At 25.8% G+C, this 25,697-nt stretch overlaps 1 protein-coding gene across 1 annotated transcript; it reads right to left on the bottom strand.

Annotated features, from left to right (window-relative positions):
* Positions 1 to 25,697, bottom strand: LOC145840691 (CUGBP Elav-like family member 3-A). Its single transcript, XM_082948017.1, has 15 exons — positions 25,601 to 25,697; positions 24,063 to 24,113; positions 23,240 to 23,392; positions 18,965 to 19,047; positions 17,850 to 17,898; positions 16,973 to 17,078; positions 16,228 to 16,330; positions 12,971 to 13,126; positions 10,821 to 10,899; positions 9,911 to 10,156; positions 7,460 to 7,528; positions 4,185 to 4,322; positions 3,614 to 3,757; positions 2,988 to 3,160; positions 1 to 514 (listed from the first exon to the last, which is right to left on the bottom strand). The coding sequence occupies exons 1-14, from the start codon at positions 25,695 to 25,697 to the stop codon at positions 3,033 to 3,035; spliced, it is 1,602 nt and encodes a 533-aa protein (XP_082804143.1). The 3' UTR covers positions 1 to 514; positions 2,988 to 3,032.

Here is a 25,697-nt window from a genome sequence, read left to right as displayed (position 1 = left end):
ATAATCAAGGTTTATTAGTTAGAGTTGAGAATTTATTATAAATTTTGTAACTTTGACCTGCGCATAAGTAGACCATAAAAGGGAAGTTTGAAGGTTTTAGAATGACCATTGTTAAGTTTAGGGTAACAAATACGTCAGGATAAACGTAGAATAAACAAAAGCAATATTTTTTGAAGCGAGCAAAGTAAATTACATATATATATATAGATTTATTATTACACAAATGTGTATACATATATATATATATATATATGTGTAGAAAATAAAAAAATACATATATTTAATATTATACACCACTAAAGGAACGTATCGGTAAGTAAGCGTGAATAAAAAGTCCCCAAGTAAACACTCACAACTGAGACTTGATATACAGTAAGCGTGAAATAAAATCCCTAAGTAAAAACTCACAATTGAGACTTAATATACCCTTGTTGTACAACAGTGCGAAACAAATTATGTACAAAAAAATGATAAAATATTTTTTTTTGTAGAAGCTTTTTGACTCCAAGTTTTCCTGTAGATTGAAAAACATTTTTTAAATCTGAATGAGCAAACTAAAAAAACAACCCCTTAACTTAATATAAAAAGTTATTATTTATGAGCTTTAAAACTAACTAATTTAGCTACATTAGTATAAATAAACTAGGTTTTTTTTTGAGCTTCATATACTAAGAATCACGTATCTTAAACTATTATATTTATTTAAAAGTTAATTTTGCTAAAAATTAAAATTTGTTAAACATAAGTTTTTCAACATAAGTTTTTCAAAAACTATTTAAATTTTCAAAATACAGTAGAATCTGAGTAAATAAATATTTAAAACTAACGACAACAAAAATTCACCAAAAGTTTTGCTGTCAGCAATAATTTATGTAATAATTTTTAATTTTATTGATTATCAGTAAAACTAGACTAATTCTAATAAATTTTACGTTTTGAATTATTTTAAATTAGTTTTAACATAATTAAAGCCTTAAATTTTGCTTTAATGCATTTTGAAATATATCATGAATTTTTTTTGTTAGTTTATAACATCTAAGAAATGTTTTTAGTTTTTAATAACTAGTTTAAAAATATCAAGTGATTTATTAAAAATATAACCAGTGTTTGAAGTGTACTTGCAAAGTTTGTTTATTTATTTAAACCCTACAAGCTTATTTCTATTTTGAAAGGTTTATTGTGTTATGTATAATTATTTTAAAAAACTAATAATTGTTGATACAACAGCCAAACAACAGAATATAACAAATAAATGCAACAAGTTTTACCTGACAATTTATTGCAAATAAATAGTGCATACGAAAGTACGAAACTCCAATTAATAAAATGAATATAATTACAACACATGATCTAATAACATCTAAATTATTTTTTTGTTAAAGTAAACAAAAGTTGTTTCCTTCTACCAATATTTTTGCCATTGTTTTCGCAGTTGGGCATTTTTTCTATTTTTGAAAATATTGTTTTTTTATTTTTATTATATTATTTTTGTTTTTGAAAAACAACAGTTTTAAAAGCTATCTTGTAGCATAAAGAATTAGTTGTCGTCAAAAAAGGGTTTAAGTTGGTATATAATGTAATTTCAATCTACAATAGATATATTAATCAACTTTTTTTAACTATAAAATGTCCTATGTCTATGCTACCCTTTCTTAACATAAGATATTCAATTCAATTTCTTAATTGATATTTCTTTTTATAATCTGGTTTACTTAAATTTGGAGCAAAAACATATGCTTTCATATCAAAATTAACTGTTTCAGTTCTTTTACATTTACTTTCAAACAGCTATAGCCTCATTTTGAAAAACTTTGTAAAATTTAAAAAAACAGATTTTTAGATCCATAAATGTATTTAAACTTTCACATTTGAAAACTTATTCTCATTCAATTGGAAAATTATATAGTAAGTTAGTTTATTTTATTTTTAATTTTTGTAAAAAAAAGTAATATCAAACTACCGTCAAGTAAAATGCAATTGTTAAAAAAAAATTTCAAGTTTTTCGACTATTTCTTTTTTATTAAAATGTATTTTTTAAGGTTTATACATTTATTTTTTGTTTTCTTGTGACAGTTAAAGTTTGAAGATCTATATTTTTGTAACTACTACATTAATTAGTACAAAAATAAAAAGTTACTGAAGTTACTGAAGTTCTTACAACAAATTGCCCAATCTGCAAAAACAATTGTGACGTCATATATACGTTTTTGTGACGTGTAATGTACGACACAAGACAATAACGATTGTGACGTCATAAAAGACAATAACGACGGTTATACAACCTCCTCAATAGTCGATAATTTGGCAATGTCTCTTTTTAACAAGCACTTTTGTATCTCGCTAATAAGGCAGTTCTCTAATAAATTAAGTTGTTTAATAGTAATTACGTTTTTACAAAGCATCTTTTATTATTTTTTTATACCCTTAGTTCTATGTCCTTGACGTAGGATATTTAATTACAAATACTGATTTATTCAATAAAATTAAAAATTTAGTAAGAACTTGTTGTTTTTCTATAAAAGAAGGCTATTTAAAGTTTAAGAATAAATAGTGTTTAAATAACAAAACTTTCAATTTTAGGAATGGTCTACCTTAAAAGTTTTTATAATTGACAAATAATTCTAAAAAGTTATACGTATATACCAGTTTTAACAAATATATATACATATGTATAATTTATCAAGAAAAGTAGAGTTAAAAAAAAATTAGAGCATGATTTTTATAAAAAAAATCTAACCCTCAGCTTAAAGGTTTGAAATAAATAAATTATTAAAATCTTGTTTTCTTAATACATTATTTAAAAGCTCTGCAAGTGGGCTCGGTGGAAAGTGTTAAAGTTTATATATATATATATATATATTATTTTTCATAAAAGGTTATCACTATATTTTAGTTTTAAGTTATAAAAAAGTTGTAAAGGCGAGCAATAAGCAATTATGAGGCACTTTGGTCGTACTATCAGCTATAAGCAACCAGTAAAAACAAACCTTTTGTCAACTATTATGTCGTCGTCAACGTTTTATGATGTCACACTAATAAGGACGACTCTGTTCCTTGGGTCTCTTCAGTTGCACCTTCAATCTTTTCATTCCGATCTGAAACCCGTTCATTGTTTGTATGGCTGCCTGACTACTCGCCACATTATCGTAACTGATGAATCCTGTTAAAATTACAAGTACATAGTTTTTGATTTTATTGTTACTTGCTACATTATCATAACTGACGAATCCTGCAAAATTATAGTAATTATATAAAACATTTAACAGTTGTTATAAATAGATGTTATAAAATATCAACAAAAATACTGTTTTGAGCTACTTTATAACACCTTAATTAAAGAGCATGGATTTATTCATTATATATGAAGCCGTGGTATTCTAAGTAGTGTGTAGTCAAATAAAAATATTAATTAAGTGAGAAAGTTGTGATATACTTGGATTCCTTTTAGTAGCAAAAAATTAAAATAAAAATTTTCAAGCGTGAAAAAACAACCCTGAAGCTTATAACTAGATCTAATACATAAACTTTTGTATTATAAACTAGGTATAAATAAACTTTCGTTTTTTTTTGCTTTTTTTTCTGTTGCTAAAACAAATAAATAACAACGACTCACCAAAGCACTTGCTCTGATTTGTAGCTCTATCAATGAACACTTTAGCAGATATCACATTTCCGAAAGGTTGGAAGACACATGCGAGATCAGAATCCTGAAAGTCTTGGGGAAGATGATAAATGAACAAATTGCACCCTTCCGGACCTTGAAATTAGAATGCACGTTAGAATATATTAAACTGTTTTTATCATTTTACAAAGTTGAAAGTTTTGTTATTGATTGCATACTTATATAGCATTTCCAGTGTTATACACTAGATATGCTATACTGCAGCAGTCCTTCCGGACCTTGAAATTAGTATGGACGTTAGAATGCACATTTTATTTAATCAGTTTTATTATTGATTGCATAAATTCCTAGCACTTCCAGTTTAGTAGTAAAAAGGTATCATATTAAAATACAAGTTATATACTTCAGATATGCTAACTTAAAGCAACAGTTTTTTTAACTAGAATGAAAGCAATTAAAGCCTGTATGCGTTACTAATATTTTTTTCTGAACAAATAAGTTGCACAGAAGAACTCAGCAATTAAAATGACATGTATTGTATTATAATTTAAATTTGAGCTACCTTCTTTCTGGGGAGTGTGGCTGATTGGTGCAGTTTGTAAAGTTGCTTGAGCGATCGGAGTTGGACTCGGAGTGACAGCAGCAGCAGTGGCGGAGTATTGTTGGGTTCCTCCGTATGTTTGTGTGGGTACATACACAACTGTGAATGTATTTAATATTATTAAGTATGTGAGTATTGTTGAGTGCCTCCGTATGTTTGTGTGGGTACATACACAACTGTGAATATATTTAATATTATTAAGTATGTGAGTATTGTTGGGTTCCTCCGTATGTTTGTGTGGGTACATACACAACTGTGAATATATTTAATATTATTAAGTATGTGAGTATTGTTGGGTTCCTCCGTATGTTTGTGTGGGAACATACACAACTGTGAACATATTTAATATTATTAAATATGTGAGTATTGTTGAGTGCCTCCGTATGTTTGTGTGGGTACATACACAACTGTAAATATATTTAATATTATTAAGTATGTGAGTATTGTTGAGTGCCTCCGTATGTTTGTGTGGGCACATACACAACTGTGAATATATTCAATATTATTAAGTATGTGAGTATTGTTGGGTGCCTCCGTATGTTTGAGTGGGAACACACACAACTGTGAATATATTTAATATTATTAAGTATGTGAGTATTGTTGAGTGCCTCCGTATGTTTGAGTGGGAACATACACAACCGTGAATATATTTAATATTATTAAGTATGTGAGTATTGTTGAGTGCCTCCGTATGTTTGTGTGGATACATACACAACTGTGAATATATTTAATATTATTAAGTATGTGAGTATTGTTGAGTGCCTCCGTATGTTTGTGTTGGTACATACACAACTGTGAACATATTTAATATTATTAAGTATGTGAGTATTGTTGAGTTCCTCCGTATGTTTGAGTGGGAACATACACAACTGTGAATATATTTAATATTATTAAGTATGTGAGTATTGTTGAGTTCCTCCGTATGTTTGTGTGGGAACATACACAACTGTGAATATATTTAATATTATTAAGTATGTGAGTATTGTTGAGTTCCTCCGTATGTTTGTGTGGGAACATACACAACTGTGAATATATTCAATATTATTAAGTATGTGAGTATTGTTGAGTTCCTCCGTATGTTTGAGTGGGAACATACACAACTGTGAATATATTCAATATTATTAAGTATGTGAGTATTGTTGAGTTCCTCCGTATGTTTGTGTGGGAACATACACAACTGTGAACATATTTAATATTATTTAGTATGTGAGTATTGTTGAGTTCCTCCGTATGTTTGTGTGGGTACATACACAACTGTAAATATATTTAATATTATTAAGTATGTGAGTATTGTTGAGTGCCTCCGTATGTTTGTGTGGGAACATACACAACTGAAAATATATTCAATATTATTAAGTATGTGAGTATTGTTGGGTTCCTCCGTATGTTTGTGTGGGTACATACATAACTGTGAACATATTTAATATTATTAAATATGTGAGTATTGTTGAGTTCCTCCGTATGTTTGTGTGGGAACATACACGACTGTGAATATATTTAATATTATTAAGTATGTGAGTATTGTTGAGTTCCTCCGTATGTTTGAGTAAGCACATACACAACTGTGAACATATTCAATATTATTTAGTATGTGAGTATTGTTGAGTGCCTCCGTATGTTTGTGTGGGAACATACACAACTGTGAACATATTTAATATTATTTAGTATGTGAGTATTGTTGAGTGCCTCCGTATGTTTGTGTGGGAACATACACAACTGTGAACATATTTAATATTATTTAGTATGTGAGTATTGTTGAGTTCCTCCGTATGTTTGTGTGGGAACATACACAACTGTGAATATATTTAATATTATTTAGTATGTGAGTATTGTTGAGTTCCTCCGTATGTTTGTGTGGGAACATACACAACTGAAAATATATTCAATATTATTAAGTATGTGAGTATTGTTGGGTTCCTCCGTATGTTTGTGTGGGAACATACACAACTGTGAATATATTTAATATTATTTAGTATGTGAGTATTGTTGAGTTCCTCCGTATGTTTGTGTGGGAACATACACAACTGTGAACATATTTAATATTATTTAGTATGTGAGTATTGTTGAGTTCCTCCGTATGTTTGTGTGGGAACATACACAACTGTGAACATATTTAATATTATTTAGTATGTGAGTATTGTTGGGTTCCTCCGTATGTTTGTGTGGGAACATACACAACTGTGAACATATTTAATATTATTTAGTATGTGAGTATTGTTGAGTTCCTCCGTATGTTTGTGTGGGAACATACACAACTGTGAATATATTCAATATTATTAAGTATGTGAGTATTGTTGGGTTCCTCCGTATGTTTGAGTGGGTACATACACAACTGTGAATATATTTAATATTATTAAGTATGTGAGTATTGTTGAGTTCCTCCGTATGTTTGTGTGGGAACATACACAACTGTGAACATATTTAATATTATTTAGTATGTGAGTATTGTTGAGTGCCTCCGTATGTTTGAGTGGGAACATACACAACTGTGAATATATTTAATATTATTAAGTATGTGAGTATTGTTGAGTTCCTCCGTATGTTTGTGTGGGAACATACACAACTGTGAATATATTTAATATTATTTAGTATGTGAGTATTGTTGAGTTCCTCCGTATGTTTGTGTGGGAACATACACAACTGTGAACATATTTAATATTATTAAGTATGTGAGTATTGTTGAGTTCCTCCGTATGTTTGTGTGGGAACATACACAACTGTAAATATATTCAATATTATTAAGTATGTGAGTATTGTTAAGTTCCTCCGTATGTTTGTGTGGGAACATACACAACTGTGAATATATTTAATATTATTAAGTATGTGAGTATTGTTGAGTGCCTCCGTAGGTTTGAGTGGGTACATACACAACTGTGAACATATTTAATATTATTAAGTATGTGAGTATTGTTGAGTTCCTCCGTATGTTTGTGTGGGTACATACACAACTGAAAACATATTTGATTTTATTGATTGTGGTTATTTATCATTTCCTTGCGGAGTCTGTATTGGTGCGTACAAAGTTTTGATAATGATTATTGGTACAAGTACACATAAAAATATGTACATTAAGTAACCAGTATAAAGATGTGTAGTATATTGTTGATTTGCATATGATAAATATTTACTTATAATTTATGTAATATTAATATATACTAATGTATTAATATACATATATATATATATATTAATATATTAATAAATACTAATCATATATATATATATATATGACTAACCAGTATAAGGGTGTGCAGCAGCATATTGTTGAGTTGCGTCCAAAGCAGTAGCAGCTTGAGCAGTCTGTGCTGTAAAGTAAGTTTCAGTTGTTTTGTATATTTTTTACATTTGTTTACGTAATTATTGTTCATCACACACTGTGGATTTCATCCAATATGTCTGAGTAAAAAGCTTTTAACGCATGGTAGATATTATATAAGACAATTCAAGTTGTTCAATCTGTATACATTCTGTCTGTGCTGTGAAAATTAGTTTTAGTATGAAATATATGTTTTGATATATTAACGTTGATATTTTTGTTATACACCAAAATTTTGGATCTCGTTCAATTTGTCTTAGTTATGAAACGTTAAAATATTTTAAAGAACAATAAGCACGAAATTAGACAATCAAAAATGTTGCTTTTGTTTAGATACTGTCTGCGCTATTCAAGAGTGTTAATTTCATTGAAATGTCTCAATAGTGCCTGATAATGTTATATTATATGGATTATATCTGAGATGTTATATGGCTACAAAATTACGACGAGTTAATGAATATGAGTGAATATAAAAGGATTGTTGGAGTGTATTCAAGTTGAAGAAATCAATAATTTAAAACCCAGATGTCTGAAAAATTAAATTGGACTGCTATCAATAGTCTTTGAACTGTAAAATGTAGTAAACTTTTTATATCTTTAAATGTTATTAATTTAGTTTAAACAAGTATGATAAGCTGCAGAAGTTATCAAATTAACAGTATGAAAAATAGTTGTCTTGTAAAATGCTATGTATACTTAACTTTTTTTCATCATAATTTATTTTCGTATTACTTTAAAATAGAAGAATATTTTAAAATATATGTATTTTTACATCAATTTTTTTTAACTGATGAGGTTTAAGTTTAATTGTCTAATATTTTTCGCATATAATTCACAGATACTATTAATTCTTTAAACTTTAGTTACAAATAGAACAAGTACATTTGTGCTAGATACGCCTACGTAGACTAAGAAGTTATTCTCCTCTCGAAAAAGCTTCATGTCATACTCTGAATAAGAAAGTTTTGGCGACTAATAATACAATATAAAACTTAAAGTAATTTTTTTTTCTACTATTTTAATATGTAAGTTGATACATGACTTATATTTTCTTTCAGCAACTGCAGTAGTAAAATCACCAAGAATTCAAAGTGTAAACTGTCCTTGTCAATTTGTGTTTACATTTTAGTTCTTTTTAATTTAAATTGATATCTTAATTAATTGATTTATAATTATATCTATGGTATTCAAACTAACAAATATATTGAACTCAAAAACCTCCAAGTAATTAGCATAAAAATATTGTAATTGTAGACGAATTTTAATTAGTACTAACATTTGGTCTGTGTTTTATCAGAAGATTTTATCTATTTATTTTAAACTATTTACTTCAAGAAAAAAATACTAAAAATAAAATATGTTAAAAATCGATCTACAAACTGAACCTAAAAACACTGTTTTCAAAAGATAGTAATCACCAAAAACAAGTAGGTAAGTATTTTACTTCACTTTAGAGTCTTCTTTACAACTTAATTACTCTCTTCTAAATCTTATCTCTTATCAGTTACTTATTTAAATTAGAATCACGAGTTTTAATTATACTTTTTATAGTTTCATGTGATTTAATATAGGCGCAGTAGTTGGAAGATGTATGAACACATGGTGGCAATCGATATGTTTTTAAAAAGTATAGATAAAGCCTAGATAACAATAAACGCAAGATAATCTCTTGTAACTGCATTATATCTATTTTTACTTAGTGGTGTTTGAATACAACTGTGTTAGTTAAAAATGTATAACTAATAAAGGTAAGACATACCAGGAAATAAACAAGTAGCATAAAAAAATTAACTAAAGTATCTTTAATTTTTGATTATTAGTTTTTTAATAGAATTGTTTACTCCTAAACTGTAAGATTAAAAAAGAAAGCCAACTCATAGTTTTAATCAATTTACAACATGGTAATTCCCTTATTCTAAAAATAATTTTGTTTAGAGACATTTAAACTTTTAATATGATCATCATAGACCAGGAAATATTAAGAAAACTTCTTTTGATAAAAAGACCATAAAGTGTTTTGAGTGGAAGGAATGATCTTCATTGAACAAAGTTGGTTTTATTTTGTTGAAATGTGGTGTACGGCTCGATAACCGAAATGTTTCTTTGTAAACATGTCTTTGGACAAAATAACTTGAACGCAACAAACTAGTGCTTAAAAAAGGCAATTCTATTTCAAAGCCGCTAGACATACCTTACAACTAATGCAGGAATACATCATTGTCGGAGCTACTAATACAAGTAATAGATGACTTGTACTAACAAGTCTGAAGAAAAAACAAGTCGCAGTTTTCAATAATCGGCTACTACAAGTTATCATCAGTTAACAGTGTTTAATTGAAACAAGTTATAAAATAACAAACTAATAACTCACACAATCCTGGGTAGGCAGCTTGTATGGGATAAACTGCGGTCTGCAACGGGTTCACAGCAGTCTGAAGCGGGTTCACAGCAGTCTGAAGCGGGTTGACAGCTGTTTGTACGACATCCGATGAGCTGACACTGTTGCTGATCTGTTGCGCGTTGGACGTTTGCGGGAACAAGTTGATGAGCGGGGTGACTGGAGATTGGGGGGTTGATGGAATCGCTGCAGCTGGGATGGAGTGTGAGGGGTGGAGCACTGTTGGTATAAGTTATAGTTATTAATTATAAGGTTAATCAATATAAAGTTAAGTGATTATCATACTGTACTGAAGTCAAAATTTACTCAATAACAACTACAATGATATAAAGAGTAGTACTATGGAGTACTGTTGGTATGATGTTATAATTGATACATGTAAGACAAATTGATATAATATAAGTTATTTTTATAGCCTACTGAAATCGAAAATTACTTAATAACAACTACAATGATATAAGAATAAACTAAATTGACTACTTTAAAAAGTTTTATTATAAGTTAAAGTATAAGTTATGGTTAATATTTTTAAGGTTAGTTGATAAAAGGTTAAGTGATTATCATACTGTACTGAAGTCAAAAGTTACTCAATATCAAATACAATAATATAAGAATAAATAAAATTGACCACTTTTATATAATTAAAAGTTTTGTTTTGCTTTCTCCACAGTTTTCAAAGCATTTTAAGTAAATAAATAAATATATATATATATATAGTTAAAGTGGTTTGAAAACTTTAATTTTGTCAAAAGTTAAAATCAGCAGTTTTGATTTATGTATTAAGATATTATTATAATAAAAAAACTAAAAAGCTGTTCTGTTGTTTTTGAAAACATAGTGTTTTAATAAAATTTATATATACATTTATTTTATTATTACTTACCAGTAGCTGGACTTTGCATGACAGTAGTCTGCTGAGGGGTGTTCCAACCAGTAGCTGTTGGTAGAACTCCTTGTATATTCTGTTTGAAAATAATATATTACATATACATTAATTCAAACAAATAATAAATTGTATATTCTGTTTGAAAACAATATATTACATATTTATTATCATAGTAGTATACGTATATTAGTACATACAAATAATAAATTGTATATTCTGTTTGAAAATAATATATTACATATTTATTATCATAGTAGTATACGTATATTAGTACATACAAATAATAAATTGTATATTCTGTATGAAAATAATATATTACATATTTACTATCATAGTAGTATACGTATATTAGTATATACAAATAATATATGGTTTTACAATTTGTTCATGTTATCTTAGCGAAAATTTCAGTATTACTTAATATTATTGGAAGTGAAAATAGCAGTAAAGTAGCAGTAAAGTAATCAGTAGCTTATCCTTAAGCTGGTTATGGCTGACAATGGTAGTTGTAGTTCATAATATGTTTTTACGATAATTGCGATTAAATCTGGATGTCACTCACAAGTTGTTTATTTTTCAATTAATGCTCCTTATTTATATTATTACTTGTTAAACTTTTTACTTTCTACTTGTAGAAAATATATGTTATGGTTGTAAAATAATAAAACTTGTAAATATCTTAAAAGTAAATAACAACATTTTTAAATTTGAAATAAATTTTTAGACATTAACGTTTTAAATTTCAAATCAATTTAGAATAAAATCCACACATATTGCTAATGGATGTCATAAAATCTAAATGGATAATTCTCACAGGACCATAACCACTTAAGATTTATCTCAGCTATTTACGAAAATGATAAATAATTCAATTTAGCATCTTGCGAACATCAAGTTAAATTTAAAAGCAAACAAATTATTTACAAATTCTCGGTGAACATATGTCGCTTTTAATTTCAACCACAAGGTGCCGCCTTTTCAACTTATGAATAATGCATGCTAGCAAAGTGTTCTGGCTTTTAAAAAGTGTTCAGTTTTATTGCTTCGTCCTTTTGAAAGACGTTTTCAAAATGCATGTGGCATACTTTATATAAATATGGACTTGAATTTATTCTCCTTATATTTGTATCACTTACTAGGATTTTTGTTTTAACGTTTTTATTGTTTAATAAATATCCAGGTCTAGTAGCTTTTTATTTTACCAAAAAACATTTCGATGATAGTTAGTAAAATTAAGCTAAAAAATAAACAATACTTACGAAGATATAGGCTTACGTTTCAATATACTGTAACTTCAATCGTAAAAAAACTTTTTTGATACTTTAAACGTTTATATAAACTTGAATCGGTATTAGAGTCAGTTTTTTTTTACCATGGGGGTGTGAATGTTTTACTTAAAATTATTATTACAAAGTTTTAACAAACATGTAAAACATTTTCAATAGACAGTTTAAACTAACTAGTATATATACGGTAATATAACCATTAGTACTGTATTTTTTATTAGCATAAAATACTAAAGTAATACTAACGGTTGCATTCCAAAAATAAAGTAGTGTATTCATGAGAAAAAAAAATTGAACGACAAAAAACCACTCAAATTATTTTGTCATAATACGGATATTATTTGTAACAATATTGATTATCAATAATGGTTTTTTAAATAGCAAATAGTTATACTTATCTGTTTGTAACATAGAATTTCTGTTATCTTTAATTTTAAGTCAACTTTGTTGAACAATAGAGTGTATTACTTACAGAAATAATCTAATACTTTTTTATAAAGAATAATTAAAAAAAAGTTGAACAACGTATTTTACTAGTAATATAGTGCGTTTTCTGTTAGACATATTGTTGTGAACACAAATTTTTAAGATTTTATAGCCATTTCTCTAATTATTAAAGGTTCATGATCTCTGTTATACATAGAAAGATTCCAAATAAGTGATTTCTGATCAGATATTTGTTAAAAAATGTTTTTATATACACAGATATCATGTATAGAAAACGACGAACATAATATAAACTTCAAATTTATTTAAATATCTAGACATACTTGAGCACAGGGCAACCGATAAACAGCACTATTTAGATGTATTTTTAGTTATAAAATGATGCATGTGTAGTACAGGTTGATTCATACTAACTTGTGCATAGGGAAGCCCGTATGTGGCACCGGCAGTTGTAAGTTGTAGCGGAAGCGGACTTATGAGCGAATAAGTTTGTGTGATCTGCTGCATTCTCCTCACTGCTCTCTCGCGATCCGTGTCCGCAAACTTCACCACAAGCGATGACGACGCTCCCTGTGTGACGTCATAATTTCATAAAAGATGTACTGTTAACTTGTGACTTAAATGTAAAATATTTGAGTTTGTTAACGAGTTTTCTTCACTTCATTTTTTTATATTCTACTATATGATGGATTTTGTAACAAAAAGTTGATGATTTATTATGATATAAGTTTGACAAAAATAATATGTTACTACGAGCTTTTTATGGTTGCTTGTTTTATGACTTTTTATGTGAGCTCTTTTGTACAAGTTGTTATATTTTTTAAATGTTATAGTTTTCAATGATCTGTGAAATAAACATTAAGCTTTGTAACAGTTAAATTAGACAAAAAGTTATACCTATATCAGTTTAATGTTCACTAAGTTTTAATGATTGTTAACAACAAATAAAGAAAATACTCACTTTGATTTTACTTTATAAAATTTTTTTATATAACTTTAAAATTATATTAAAATGCATACTCTTCATAATAGTACATTATTTACATTAATTTTTGATAAATCATTATTGAATCAAAACTAAAACTTATGTTTACTAAATTAATTTTAACTAACCATGTTTTTGAAAAGAATTAAAAAATAAAAATCACATTTTTTTTCTGTCTTAAGAAGCAAAATGGAGTATCGCTTAAAACTGAAGTTTTTATGATAAGTTGTTTTATTTACGTACAAAAGCAAAATTTAAAATTTAGTTATTGATTTTTAAAACAAAAAACATCTGTAAAAAAGTTCTGAAAAATTGATCGTTGTTTTTAACATAAATTAGAAAACAGAGCTTGAACTGATGGGTAATCAATAAAAAGCTATTTTCAGAGATTTCTTTTTAAAAATTGCCAAATTAGCATCAGAAAAAATAAAACGCTTCTTGTTACGTCACAATGATAAGTTTTCGTATGAATTATTCATCACTGTTTTCAAACTAAGCCTCAACGTTTAAATTAATCAATATAAAACTTTCATTGCTTTGTAAGATAATTTTAAGCATTTTAAATATAAATACTATTATGTTTTTTAAATCCATGAAATATTTACATATTATTTAATTGTTACTAGTATTAGAGTATTAATTACAGAGATATATTAGTCTGGCTGATTTTATTTTAAGTAAATTTATATGTTTATTTACAAACCAAGTTTGTTTTTCCGCAAAACAAATCAACATTAATCTGTTTTTAACAGTTATATTTTTTCACTTAAAAACAAGTTTTTTTAAAAAGTATTTAGAAGAGTCTGGTTTTTTAAAGAACAGCAACGAAATAGTCTCTAAAAACTAGTAAAAAAAAAATTATACTAAAAAATTTTGAAAAATTATTTTACCCAGCTCGATATATTCAAAAAAATTTTGTTGAAATTTTTTTCTGAAAACTGACATAATTTTATAAACAAAAAATATGGGAAAAACGTAAAAACTTAAATTATTTATACACAGTTGATCTTCAAGAATTTTTTCCTGTTTTTTTTAGTGGAAAACTTTTGTTTAAATCCGTCAGAGTTTTAAATTAAAAAAGAAAAATAATTATTAGTAGCTTGTTTATGTGTATATATTTATTTTTAATATACTGAAATACAGTAAAATTAATTTTTATTTTAAAAACATTTGTGGTTTAAGTAGGTTTAATTGTTTAAAATCTTATAATAAGCTCACTTTGTAACAATAACTTACAACTTAATAAGGATTTTTTTAGATATTATTATTATTTATGTTTTCAACGTTAAAGCATGAAATACGGATATAATAAATATAACTAAATAAAACTTTTACTTTTGATCCTAAATGTTAGACCTAAGAAACTAAACACTGCTAAATTCTATTCAAAAGATAGTTAATATCAAGATTATTTAACTTAATCTATGTATGGTTATTTCATTATGCACAAAAGTGGAAAATATTGATTCAAAATGGACTTTATAAGAAAAATTATTTGGCATAACCGGTTATGATTAAGACTTATTATGACAAGCAAAAGTCTTTTATGGATTCTGACCAGCTTAATTAGGTTAGTCAGTAAAAGAAAAAAAAAACAGATTTGCAAAGTTTCATAATAAGAAAATTACAGTTGAAAATTATTGTTTTATTTTAAATTCCTAATTTAACTCACGCCACACATCTTTAAACAAAATACAAGACACATAATCAGTGTTTATTATTGTTTTTCGGCACAATTTTCGGTTTATACTTGATTAGATGAACTTTAAAAATAATGACAGCATGGTTTTAGAATACATTATAATTTTAGTACATTTTTGAAGTTTAATGAGTTTGTTAAGACTTTTAAAGTAATTAAACCTAGCATAATTAATATTCTTATCAAATACATCAAAGTCTTGTTACATAGACAACTTACTAATGTAAAAACATAGCTGGCGTTAAAAAAAAGACAAAAAGTTAGACTAATTAGTAGCACATTGGGTTAATGTATCTTGTGTCTCTGACAATAATATATATAAAATATGTTATTTATAACTACGTTAAAATATTAACCAAAGTATAGTAATTAGCGTTACACATTTATTTAAACTTTTTTTTCTTAAGCTTTATCATTTGTTAAAGTTTATAAAAGTCAGATATTCTTCCCACTAAAAATTGGTAATGTATTATAACTTGCTACAGTTAACAAAGTTTTCCAAGTTAACGTGAGCATTTTAAATTAAGGTAGTTGACAAATCTATTAAAAAGTAAATATCAAAAAAAATGTTTTATAAACTTGTTTTAGACGATTCTTTTTATTTCTAAGTCAAAAACTAAAGTATTTAATGTCAAAAATAACTTTTTTAGTAAAACATAGCAAGAAAAAAATATTTGAATTATAGTTTTTTTTGTCATTAATAAACTTTAAATAATACTTTATTTCAATATAAACTAACTTAAGTACAGTTGTTTTTAAAATATATATATACATATATATTACAATTACCGTACAAAAAATGTTATTTTTTAGTTTATACTAGTTTATACTTATTGTTGGGTACTGTTATACTCCAACTAATCTTTAATTTTACAAACTCAATAAAAGGAGCTTAAAAATATAGATAAGATACACTACAGACATACTTCTACTTACATGTAGTTTTTCAATTTCTGATTAAATAAATAAAATAAATTAATAACTAACAGGCATAGTTCTAGATCCATGTAACTTTTCAATTGCGGACTTAGCTTCTTGATTTGAGGACAGTTTAACAAAAGCGCATCCCTTGCTTTGACCTTCTGGTGTTCTGTTTATTATTATTCATAATTAAAAAAAACTAAAAAACAGCATAAAAGCTCCTTAGAATATAAGAGACTACACTGTTATAGTTAGTTTTACACTATTTACATACTATTTATACTTTATGCACATACGTATTAAGTTATTCGATGATTATATATCTAACTTTTAATTAACTGTTTTTAAAATCGATGAAACAAAAAAAAATTGTTAAGTTTTTTAAAAATTTTCTTTTCTTTACATTAAATTTAAAACTTAGAAAAAATAAAATAAAGTTTTAAGTATCGTTTAGCTACTATTTAAAGCTTTAAGTTATATTTTAGTTTTTAGACAAAACAATCTAAATGTATTTTTTAAATATTTCTGTTACTTGTAATTCGATAATTAGTATTTATAGTAAACATGAAAAAGTATTAGAAAATTAAGACAAAATTTTTGAACATATAAAATCATTATATAATTTAACTTTTTACAACTATCCAACATTTATACTTGTATAAGACATATTTTAAAAGTTAATTGTGCAGTACCTAGAGTAAAACTAAAGAAAAAGAAAAAGTAAATCATGTGGTACAGTTTACTATAACAAAAATTAAAACAAACGAAAAACATCATTAATTTCATGAAATTTGTATATAGTTTTTGTTACCTCAATATTGTGCATTCTTCTATGTAGCCGAATATTTCGAACAACTTTCTAACATCTTGTTCCTCTATAGTTTTACCAAGCATTCCAACGAACAATTTTCTGTCTTCTGTTTGTTTATTAAAATTAATGAAAAATTGAGTTATTAAAATAAAAGCTATTTGTTTAAAAGTGTCTGTTCCTCTATAGTTTTACCAAGCATTCCAACGAACAATTTTCTATCTTCTGTTTATTTATTAAAATAAATGAAAAATGAATTATTAAAATAAAAACTATTTGTTTAAAAGTGTCTTTTCCTCTATAGTTTTACCAAGCATACCAACAAATAATTTTCTGTCTTCTGTTTTTACAATATGTTAAATCTTGATTAGAAATCAAATTTAAATATTTAGATATTCTGTTTCTCTATGGCTTTAAAAAGATATCAAAAATAAGTTATAGTATTTCTTAGTCTGGATTGAACTTCAATAAATAAGTTTTCAAATATCCGTAAAATATATGATTTATACATTGTACTGAATTGAAAAAATTCTATATAATTAAATTAAATTTTTGAACTTATAAATAACTATTTTTTGACAGACTTTTAAAAAACATCACTTGTTTTGATTCACGATGTTTCGTAATAAGCCGCTATAAACACACTAGCAAACGATTTATAAGAAAAAAAGATTTGCATTAAATGTTATTCAAAAAACTTTAAGATAATTAAAACATACAAAGCCTTTTAAACTAGTGTTTTATAGTAAGCAGTAACTAAAACTTAAAGTAATAGTAAACATCAAAACTTCTAGAGTAAGTTTAATTTTATTAACAGATACATAGTAAATTTTAATTTTTATAAAACTAGCAAATAATATATATATTAATATATTTTTACCTGACTTACTGACTGCATCGGCAGGTTTTACTTGTATCGGGTGGTTCATCTGTGTTTTTTAATTGAAATAAAGTTAAACTGTGAATATGAATAAAAATTATTTATTACATAAATTAAAATGATGTGAAAAATGTAACAACCATAAAACTATACATGCTAAAAAACTTTTCAATTTAATTAAGAAAAACCTTAACGAATTAAAATAATGACTTTAGGACATGTTGTAGAAGTTAAAAGTAGCTTAAAACCGTAAATACTACACCTAAAATAATTTATCGTTATAAATGAAATAAACAAATAAAATAAATTCAAAATCAAATAAATATTTTCTTCTTTTCTTTTTGAAACCACCATTTCGACCCTAATCGATCAAAAAAAAAAAAAAAAACAAATGTAAATAAACAAACAAATTAATCTGTCCTACATCTGAAACTGTAAAAAGCAGAATGTTAAAACCAGATAGACGTTAGATAAATTTTAATTTTTTTCTGCAGCTTCTGCCTTCTCTTAACCGATCGATACCGCACAGTAGAAGGAGCTTCAGTGAAAAACGTCTACGTTAGAATAGGAGAGAGTCGTATGAATTATTGATGACAATATATTTGTTTGAAATTACAAGCCTTTTAACGGTAGCATGAAAACGCGGTCAAACAGGATTTCGAAATATTATTATGAAGTAAGATTTGTTTTTGTGTTCTTGAACGGATTTTCAATGATTTATTGATTTATGTTCTAAAAGGCTTATGTCTGGCGTAAAGTTTTAAAGTTTGGAGAAGAACATAGCAAACCTTAAACATGTGTTCAAAACCGAAAAGTGTTTGTTTAATTCACCTTGTCTTAAAATGAAAGTTTTTTCTTAATCAACCAAGTTCCTCATATTACTACTTAAGCAACTTAAACTTTGCATCTTAACTTTAATGCGGCCCATTTTCGTAGAATAAATGTTCTAAAAATTAAGTTACTACAAATTCTTTTTTTTTAGACACGCTGTATGCCAAACTTATCAAATTTTTCATAGTTTTACTTTACAAACCCTAATAATTTTGGAACACCAAGTAGTGAATTGAACTACATTTTATTTATAACAAACATTTAAAGAAAATTATAAAACTAACCCCTGGCAGTGTGTGTTTTTCATGGAGGTTGTTCTGCGCCGTCAACGCCGAGATCTTTCTCGAATAAGTTAAGAAGGCGCAACCTAGCGGATAAAAAGAAAATTAAAATCTAAATATTTTATAAAAAAAAATTATTTAGCTACAATGAAGCTATACAGCGAATTCTGTTCAACTAAAGTATGTTTGGCCTATGAAGTGAAGTTACTTGGATATTTCTAACTATCAAGTAAAACTAAAACTTTTAAAAGTAATAAATTATCAGGGTTTATAATATTTAATAAATTTTTACTAATTTCTGCTAATAAAATTACACAGTTTATTCAACTTGTATAAATCTACAGATAACAAAAATCTCATATACTTTTATAATTTAGTTCGTATTAATAACTTTAAAGCAGTTTTTAAAAAGATTACGAAAAGTTGAATTAAATAAATTGATTTTAGCTAGCACTGGAAAATATAATTCAATATAGTCTAAAAAATACTTTTTTAGCAAGAAAACTATAAAAGTGTATACACAAGTAAGTAAAAAAAAAACTTTTAAAACATTGTTAGTTAATTTAGTTTCTGTATTTATTGTCGTATTAAAATACTCGAAAACTACTTTAATGTAATTGTTTTGAATAAGTTTCTATTTTAAAGTTGAAAACTAAACATTTTTTTTAAATTTAACGTTTTTTTTTTCGATAAGATTAAACCTTTCTGCTAGACATTTTAATTCCCGTAGCAAAATCTTAAAGAGACCAAGATTTAAAAAGGAAAGTAAAACAAAGTAATCTCGAAGCAGAAGCTTTAGGGGCTTTAAAAACACTAAAAGGCAGATTAAAATGAATATTTTAAGAAAAATATGTTTAAATAAAAGAAACATATTACTCTTTGCCTAAATTTCTTGTTCACCTTTAACTTTTAAATAATTATTTCTGTTTTGTTTGTTTGCTTGTTTCTTATTAATACGTAATAAGCCTTCTTAACCTTATTCTAAGTATATTTTAACACTAAATGATAAGGTAGTTTTAGAAAAAAACATATTTTTGTTTTGAAAATTTCTCATTATATAAAATTAACGATTAAACTGTATACTTTTTATTTAAACAAAATTTTTTTCGTCAAAATTTCGCTGATAGTTAAAGCTAAAAATTTGGTACTAAACCTAATTGATAATAACACATTTTTTCCATTAACGATATCAACATTTAATCACCTTACTTGATCGATCCTCCTTATAGAAAACAATTTAGGACAATTAAGATTAATTTTTTTTTTATTAAGACAGTTATGTGTTTTAATTCTAACTTAAATATTATAACCTTTAAAACAAAACTAAACTGTATAGAATATTTTTGATTATTTTAAGTAATTTCGTATAGTTTTTGTACAAAACCTTCGGTCAAAAACAACAAAGTTATTGAAAAAAAAAGCGTTTAATAAATGTTTTAAAACAATCAAATTCTTCTCATAGCAAAAAAAAGTTCATTATGTTGGAAAATTTATAACAAAACTTCAATAAAAAAACTCCCATTTTGATGCTTAGTTTTCAACATTAAATGTTTATATTAAGTTGTTTTTAAACTGCCCTGAAATACAGCAAAAATATACAATGGCTTCTTTTAATCCACAAAAATTAATTTTATACTTAAGATTATTGTTACCAAAAAGCAAGTTCTTTAAAAGTTCTAATCATTTCACTCTGCAGTAAGATTTTTATTACATAAAAAATCCCAATCTGTTTTATTAACAAACTATACTTGTTATGTTTAGTTAGATTACTTGAAATACTATTTTACACACAGCAAAAAAACTACACTGGTTTTATTATAAAATGTATTTAAAAACGTATAAACAAAAACAGAGCAACTTCTTCAGAAAAGTTCACTTTACTGTAAAGTTTCAGTGATAAAAACTCCCATATTGTTTACTTGATAGATAACAGGCGAACACACAAGAGGAAAATTTTGTTTATGACGTCACAACAACTTTATGTTAAAAGTTAACGTCACAACAACTTTTTGTTAGAAAATAAAAATTGCAATAAGCGTTGGAAATATTTCGTGCAAGTTTAAAATTAATTACTTACAGTAAGATTTTATTCGAGTTTTGTACAAATCAGATTTGAGACTAACAAAGCGCTTGGAGAAAGTGATAGTTTTATTAAAGACTAAAAACTTAAATATGACTAAATAAGATTTAAAATTTTATGGAAAACTCAAAACAATTAAACACCATCTTTTTATTCTAAATCTTTTTTTTAATTTTTTATCTTAATATATATCTTATAATACAAAAACAGTTTATTTTAACTATAACTAAACATTAAGTTTGATATTTAAAGTTATGTCGATTTTGAGTATCAATAAACTCAAATCAATTTTTTATTATAAATTTGTTACAAAAAAGTTTGCGTTTTTGGTGACATTTAGAGCTAAACTTTGAACTTTAATATTTCGCAAGCATTCCATTTTAACATTTATTGATTTTGTACTGTCTGTTGCAAACATATTTAGCTATAAGTTGCAGAAATTCTGTCAAATAAATTTTATTCTCAATAAGGCAGGATGGCACTTTTAGGGCAAACTTTAACTTATATGCCGTTGAAACATTATTATTATTATTGATTCTAAAATCAATCGATTTATACTTTTTGCTCTAAAGTTTCTATAAAATTTTAAACTTTAGTTTAAAATGGTTTACAGTATATATAGAGTTTAATTTTTTTAAATGAAACTAAATATTTTACTCATAAATGAAAAACTTTTGACTACTTATTTAAGTTTTTAAATTTTTGTTTACAAAATATTTTGATTAAAATGTTTAAACAATTTTGTTAAAATACTTTTGTATATGTTTTAGAATGTTGTATCAAAATAAAGATCATGGTTTTAAAAAAATAAAAAAATTAGCAAAATTTAAAAAGCACTTACAGAAAGTTACTGAGCTCTCAAGCAACCTTTACAGTTAGAGTTACAAAAGGTAATGATGCGTAAAATGTATTCAGTATCCTTTTCACTAAAATAATTATTCACTGAGGTAAAATTTCAGCCATAAAGCTCTAAGTTTGTTTTGTAAACTTTAAAAAGTATTTTTTTATAACACGAAATAAACTGGACCGCTAAAGTTTTCTCGTATAATTTTAATTTTAATTACAAGGTATTAAGTATAAGTTTTAGTTTCAGTAATAATTCTTAGTAACTTGAAGTTTTAAACTATTGTTTTACAGTAAAATCACTCTAAGAGTTTAATTTTGTTTTCTGAAAACAATATTTTTTAAAGTTTGAGAAATATTTGATCAAAACTTAGGTTTTTACGATTTTCATACACTACATTTATTATCAATTTCAAAAATGCTTGAAATGCAATATTTAGTATATAATCTAAACAATAGAGGTTTAAATATAGTAGACTTTAAATGAAAACTTAGGTTTAAAAATTCTATTTATGCTTAAAAATATGTTCAGCTTAAAGATTATTTTCTTACATGTGTTATTTTTTTTACAGAAAATAATGTTGAAAAAATGCTTTGTAGTGTATTTCTCTAAAACAAGCTTAATTTTTTGTATCACAAAACCAAAATAAAGTCGTATATTACGATCTGTGAATCATGATTTATGTTTTTGTGTGAACATTAACCGCAGTCACAAAATAAAAATAAACGTTTTTAATAAACAAAAACATATAGACAAACACTTTCAAACAATTTTTTAAAATATAAAAAATATAAAGTTTTCTTTTAACCGCCCTTTATAAAAGCTCAATAATAAGCTAATTAACGTACAGATATTAACAAAAATTAAATTACGTACTTATTGTACATTTCCTTATATTAGTTTCTAATCGTTTATATACTTTAATGAATATATGATGCTAGTATCTAAACAGTGTTTATATAAACATACATAATAATTTTTAACAAAAAACGTTAACTTCTAATGAAATCAAGTATATTTATTCTTAGATATATATAGTTGATATGTACTAAAAATAAGTTACACTTATACACAGTGAAAAGCTGTTAGTTTTGTCACTCGTCTCTCAATTTAGACAGTACACTCACAATTCTAAAAACTATTGAACTACTCACTCTCATAACGATAAACCCTTACAAAGTTCTGTGTACTTGTCTCTCAATGTGGATGGCTCATACATTTTATTAACATTTTTGATACTCAAACGTGCTAATTTCACAATACCTTTATGAAATCAGTATATTTATCTTTCAATATAGATATTTTTTACTACATAGGACTGTTTTGTTTTATTATAAACTAATTTATCACAAACCTTTATGAAGCCCAGTGTATTTGTCCCTGAGTATGGACAATTCGTATATGGGTCCGAACCTCGCGAACAAGTGCCTCAAATCTTGCTCGTCCCAATCTTTAGGAACTTGTCCAATGAACAGCTTGATTGCGTCATCGTCCTTCTCGTTCGTCTCTGTGACGTAAAAGTTAGTGACGTCATAATTTAATTTTGTGATAGATTTGTAAAGTTGTTAGAACTTATATTCTGAGTTTGTTTTGTGTTTTACAAATATGCATGGTATCACTTGAACTTTTTAAACAGAAAATTGAGTTTAATGGATTGTTAATATGAGAATAAAGTGTTTGATTAGAATTTAAAGTATTTTAAATTAAGTCTTTCTTTGTTGAATTTTTTACTAACCGTCCAAGACGTAAAGGATAAAGTCAAAAAGTTTATCTCATAAAATAGTAATTTTAAACTTTGAAATATTACTAGTGTTGAAATTACTAAGCGGTCCTGTAAATTTGCGCTAGAAACTTTTTGTGTTTGCGATGTCACATCAAGCTAATTGTTACGTCATAATTGATTATCGCAGCAGGTGGGTTAAAAATTAACCGCGCGAAAATTTCACTGATTAATTATAAGGTTTAAATGGTGAAATTTATGAACTTTTTGTGTTATTTTTATTACAATACACAAATTTTATATGTTGAACTATATTTTCTAATTTGGTAAAAACTAACAATTTGTTTTTTATTGTTTAAATAAACAGTAACCAAGAAATCAATTATGAATTTATTTTTATTTAATCTTTTTAAATAGTTATTTGTGTTTACAGTTAATTGTTTTACTATAAACATACCTCTTATTACTGTTGAAACTGCGTTCACTCCACTCAGATTTTGCAGTAGTGCTGAAAATATATTATCAACTTACTTATACAATTTGTTTAAAAGTTTTATTTTTCAAATAATGTAAACGAAAATTAAGTATAATATATAATTTTTACTCACTTAAATACGTCAAATATTAAAAATTAACTGCATATTCTTTAAAACCTATTAATTTTTTACCTTTTTCTTTTGAAATACGTGTTTTTAGACTGTAAATATAAAAATATATTTTATATACTAATTTTAAGTATGTAGAATTTCATTAAAACTTGAAAGCTAATAAATAAAAAATGCTTTATGCTCAATATACTGTATTTACGTTAATCTATCATATTTTTTAGTAAAATTACGTAAAACAAATTTTAAGCTGTCAGGAATAAAAAGATTGTTTGTGAACTTAGCAAGTGAATTTTTAATTTTTGTTGTGTTTGATAAAACTCGTTAAATTAAGGCAACCTATATTTGAAAAGAATATGATAAAATTTTAATTTAATTTAATAATGAAAATGAGCTCTCAGTAATCAATTAATCAATATATTTCGTTCCTTTTCTATCAACTAACGTATTAAATAGGGTATGCTTGCCAAATTAAATACCAATAGTTTTATAAAGTCAGTCTAAATTAAAAAACTTCATTAGTTTTTTTAATGAGTTTAAAAAAAAGTTTAATACAAGTTTTACTTCTAAAAAGACTCAAACTTTTATACAAGTTAAAAAATGTATATTTAAACTTTTAGTATACATTAGTTTGTTTGTACTATATGTGCTGCTTACTTTTTGTTTTACCTCAGTCAATAAACACCAATTTTATTTTTATTGAAAACTATTTGTTGTAACATAGTTACTTTTATTTAAAAAAACTATATAAAACAAAGACGAAAACATTCATCGAAAAACTCTGTTAAAAAACTCAAGAATAGTTTATATTTTTTTATGAGCAGGTTTAAAAGTAATTTTTATACCCTCAGGATAACTTTACAATTTGGCGGGCTTTCGATAAACACACGTATTTAATTGGCTGACTAATGTTGTTTTAATCAGTCAATAAAAACTACAAAGTCGCTTAATTCAAAGTGGGTGAGAAGCGCTTATTATATTAAAAATATTGTAAGGACAAATTTGAACCTAAGTAACTTTGTTTAGATGGCCAATTTTATTAAATTTTGTTGGAATCTTGATTTAATATTTAAAAAAAATAAATTATTTATAAAATAAGTAAACTTTATACAACAAAAAAACAAACTTGACCTAAATCTAAGTTTTGGAAGTTTTTCAAATTATTTAAGTCGATTAATAAGAATAATAAACTAAGAATAAAGTACTTATAACCAATTTAGTTGCATTTGATAAATACAATTAGTATAGAAAGCTAAAAAGAATTAATTTTAATCTATTTTCAACAAAAAGTAAAACTAAAACAATAAAGTTTCAATTTTAGTGACAACACATCCAGGTAATTATTAGCAAATACTGTTCAATGATTGGCTAACAAAACCAACAAACTGACTGTGATTGGTTAATTCCTGGTGCGTGTGGAAGCTTATTGGTTGATTTATGCCAGCTTGTGGGTGTTGAGAATGGTTGTGCAGGGTTAGTGCTGCCAT

This window comes from Thalia democratica, chromosome 7 (assembly GCF_965202585.1).
Source record: "Thalia democratica chromosome 7, ktThaDemo2.hap1.1, whole genome shotgun sequence".
NCBI lineage: Eukaryota > Metazoa > Chordata > Thaliacea > Salpida > Salpidae > Thalia > Thalia democratica.
This window is presented reverse-complemented; position numbering and strand designations above follow the sequence as displayed.

Excerpts from the sequence above, each read along its gene's own strand:
- LOC145840691 (XM_082948017.1), bottom strand. The coding sequence starts at position 25,697 with ATGGCAGCACTAACCCTGCACAACCATTCTCAACACCCACAAGCTGGC. Across the intron at positions 17,899-18,964 it reads AAAAACACACACTGCCAGGG|ATGAACCACCCGATACAAGT; the intron begins GTTAGTTTTATA and ends TAAAAAACACAG. Across the intron at positions 3,758-4,184 it reads CCACACTCCCCAGAAAGAAG|GTCCGGAAGGGTGCAATTTG; the intron begins GTAGCTCAAATT and ends TCTAATTTCAAG.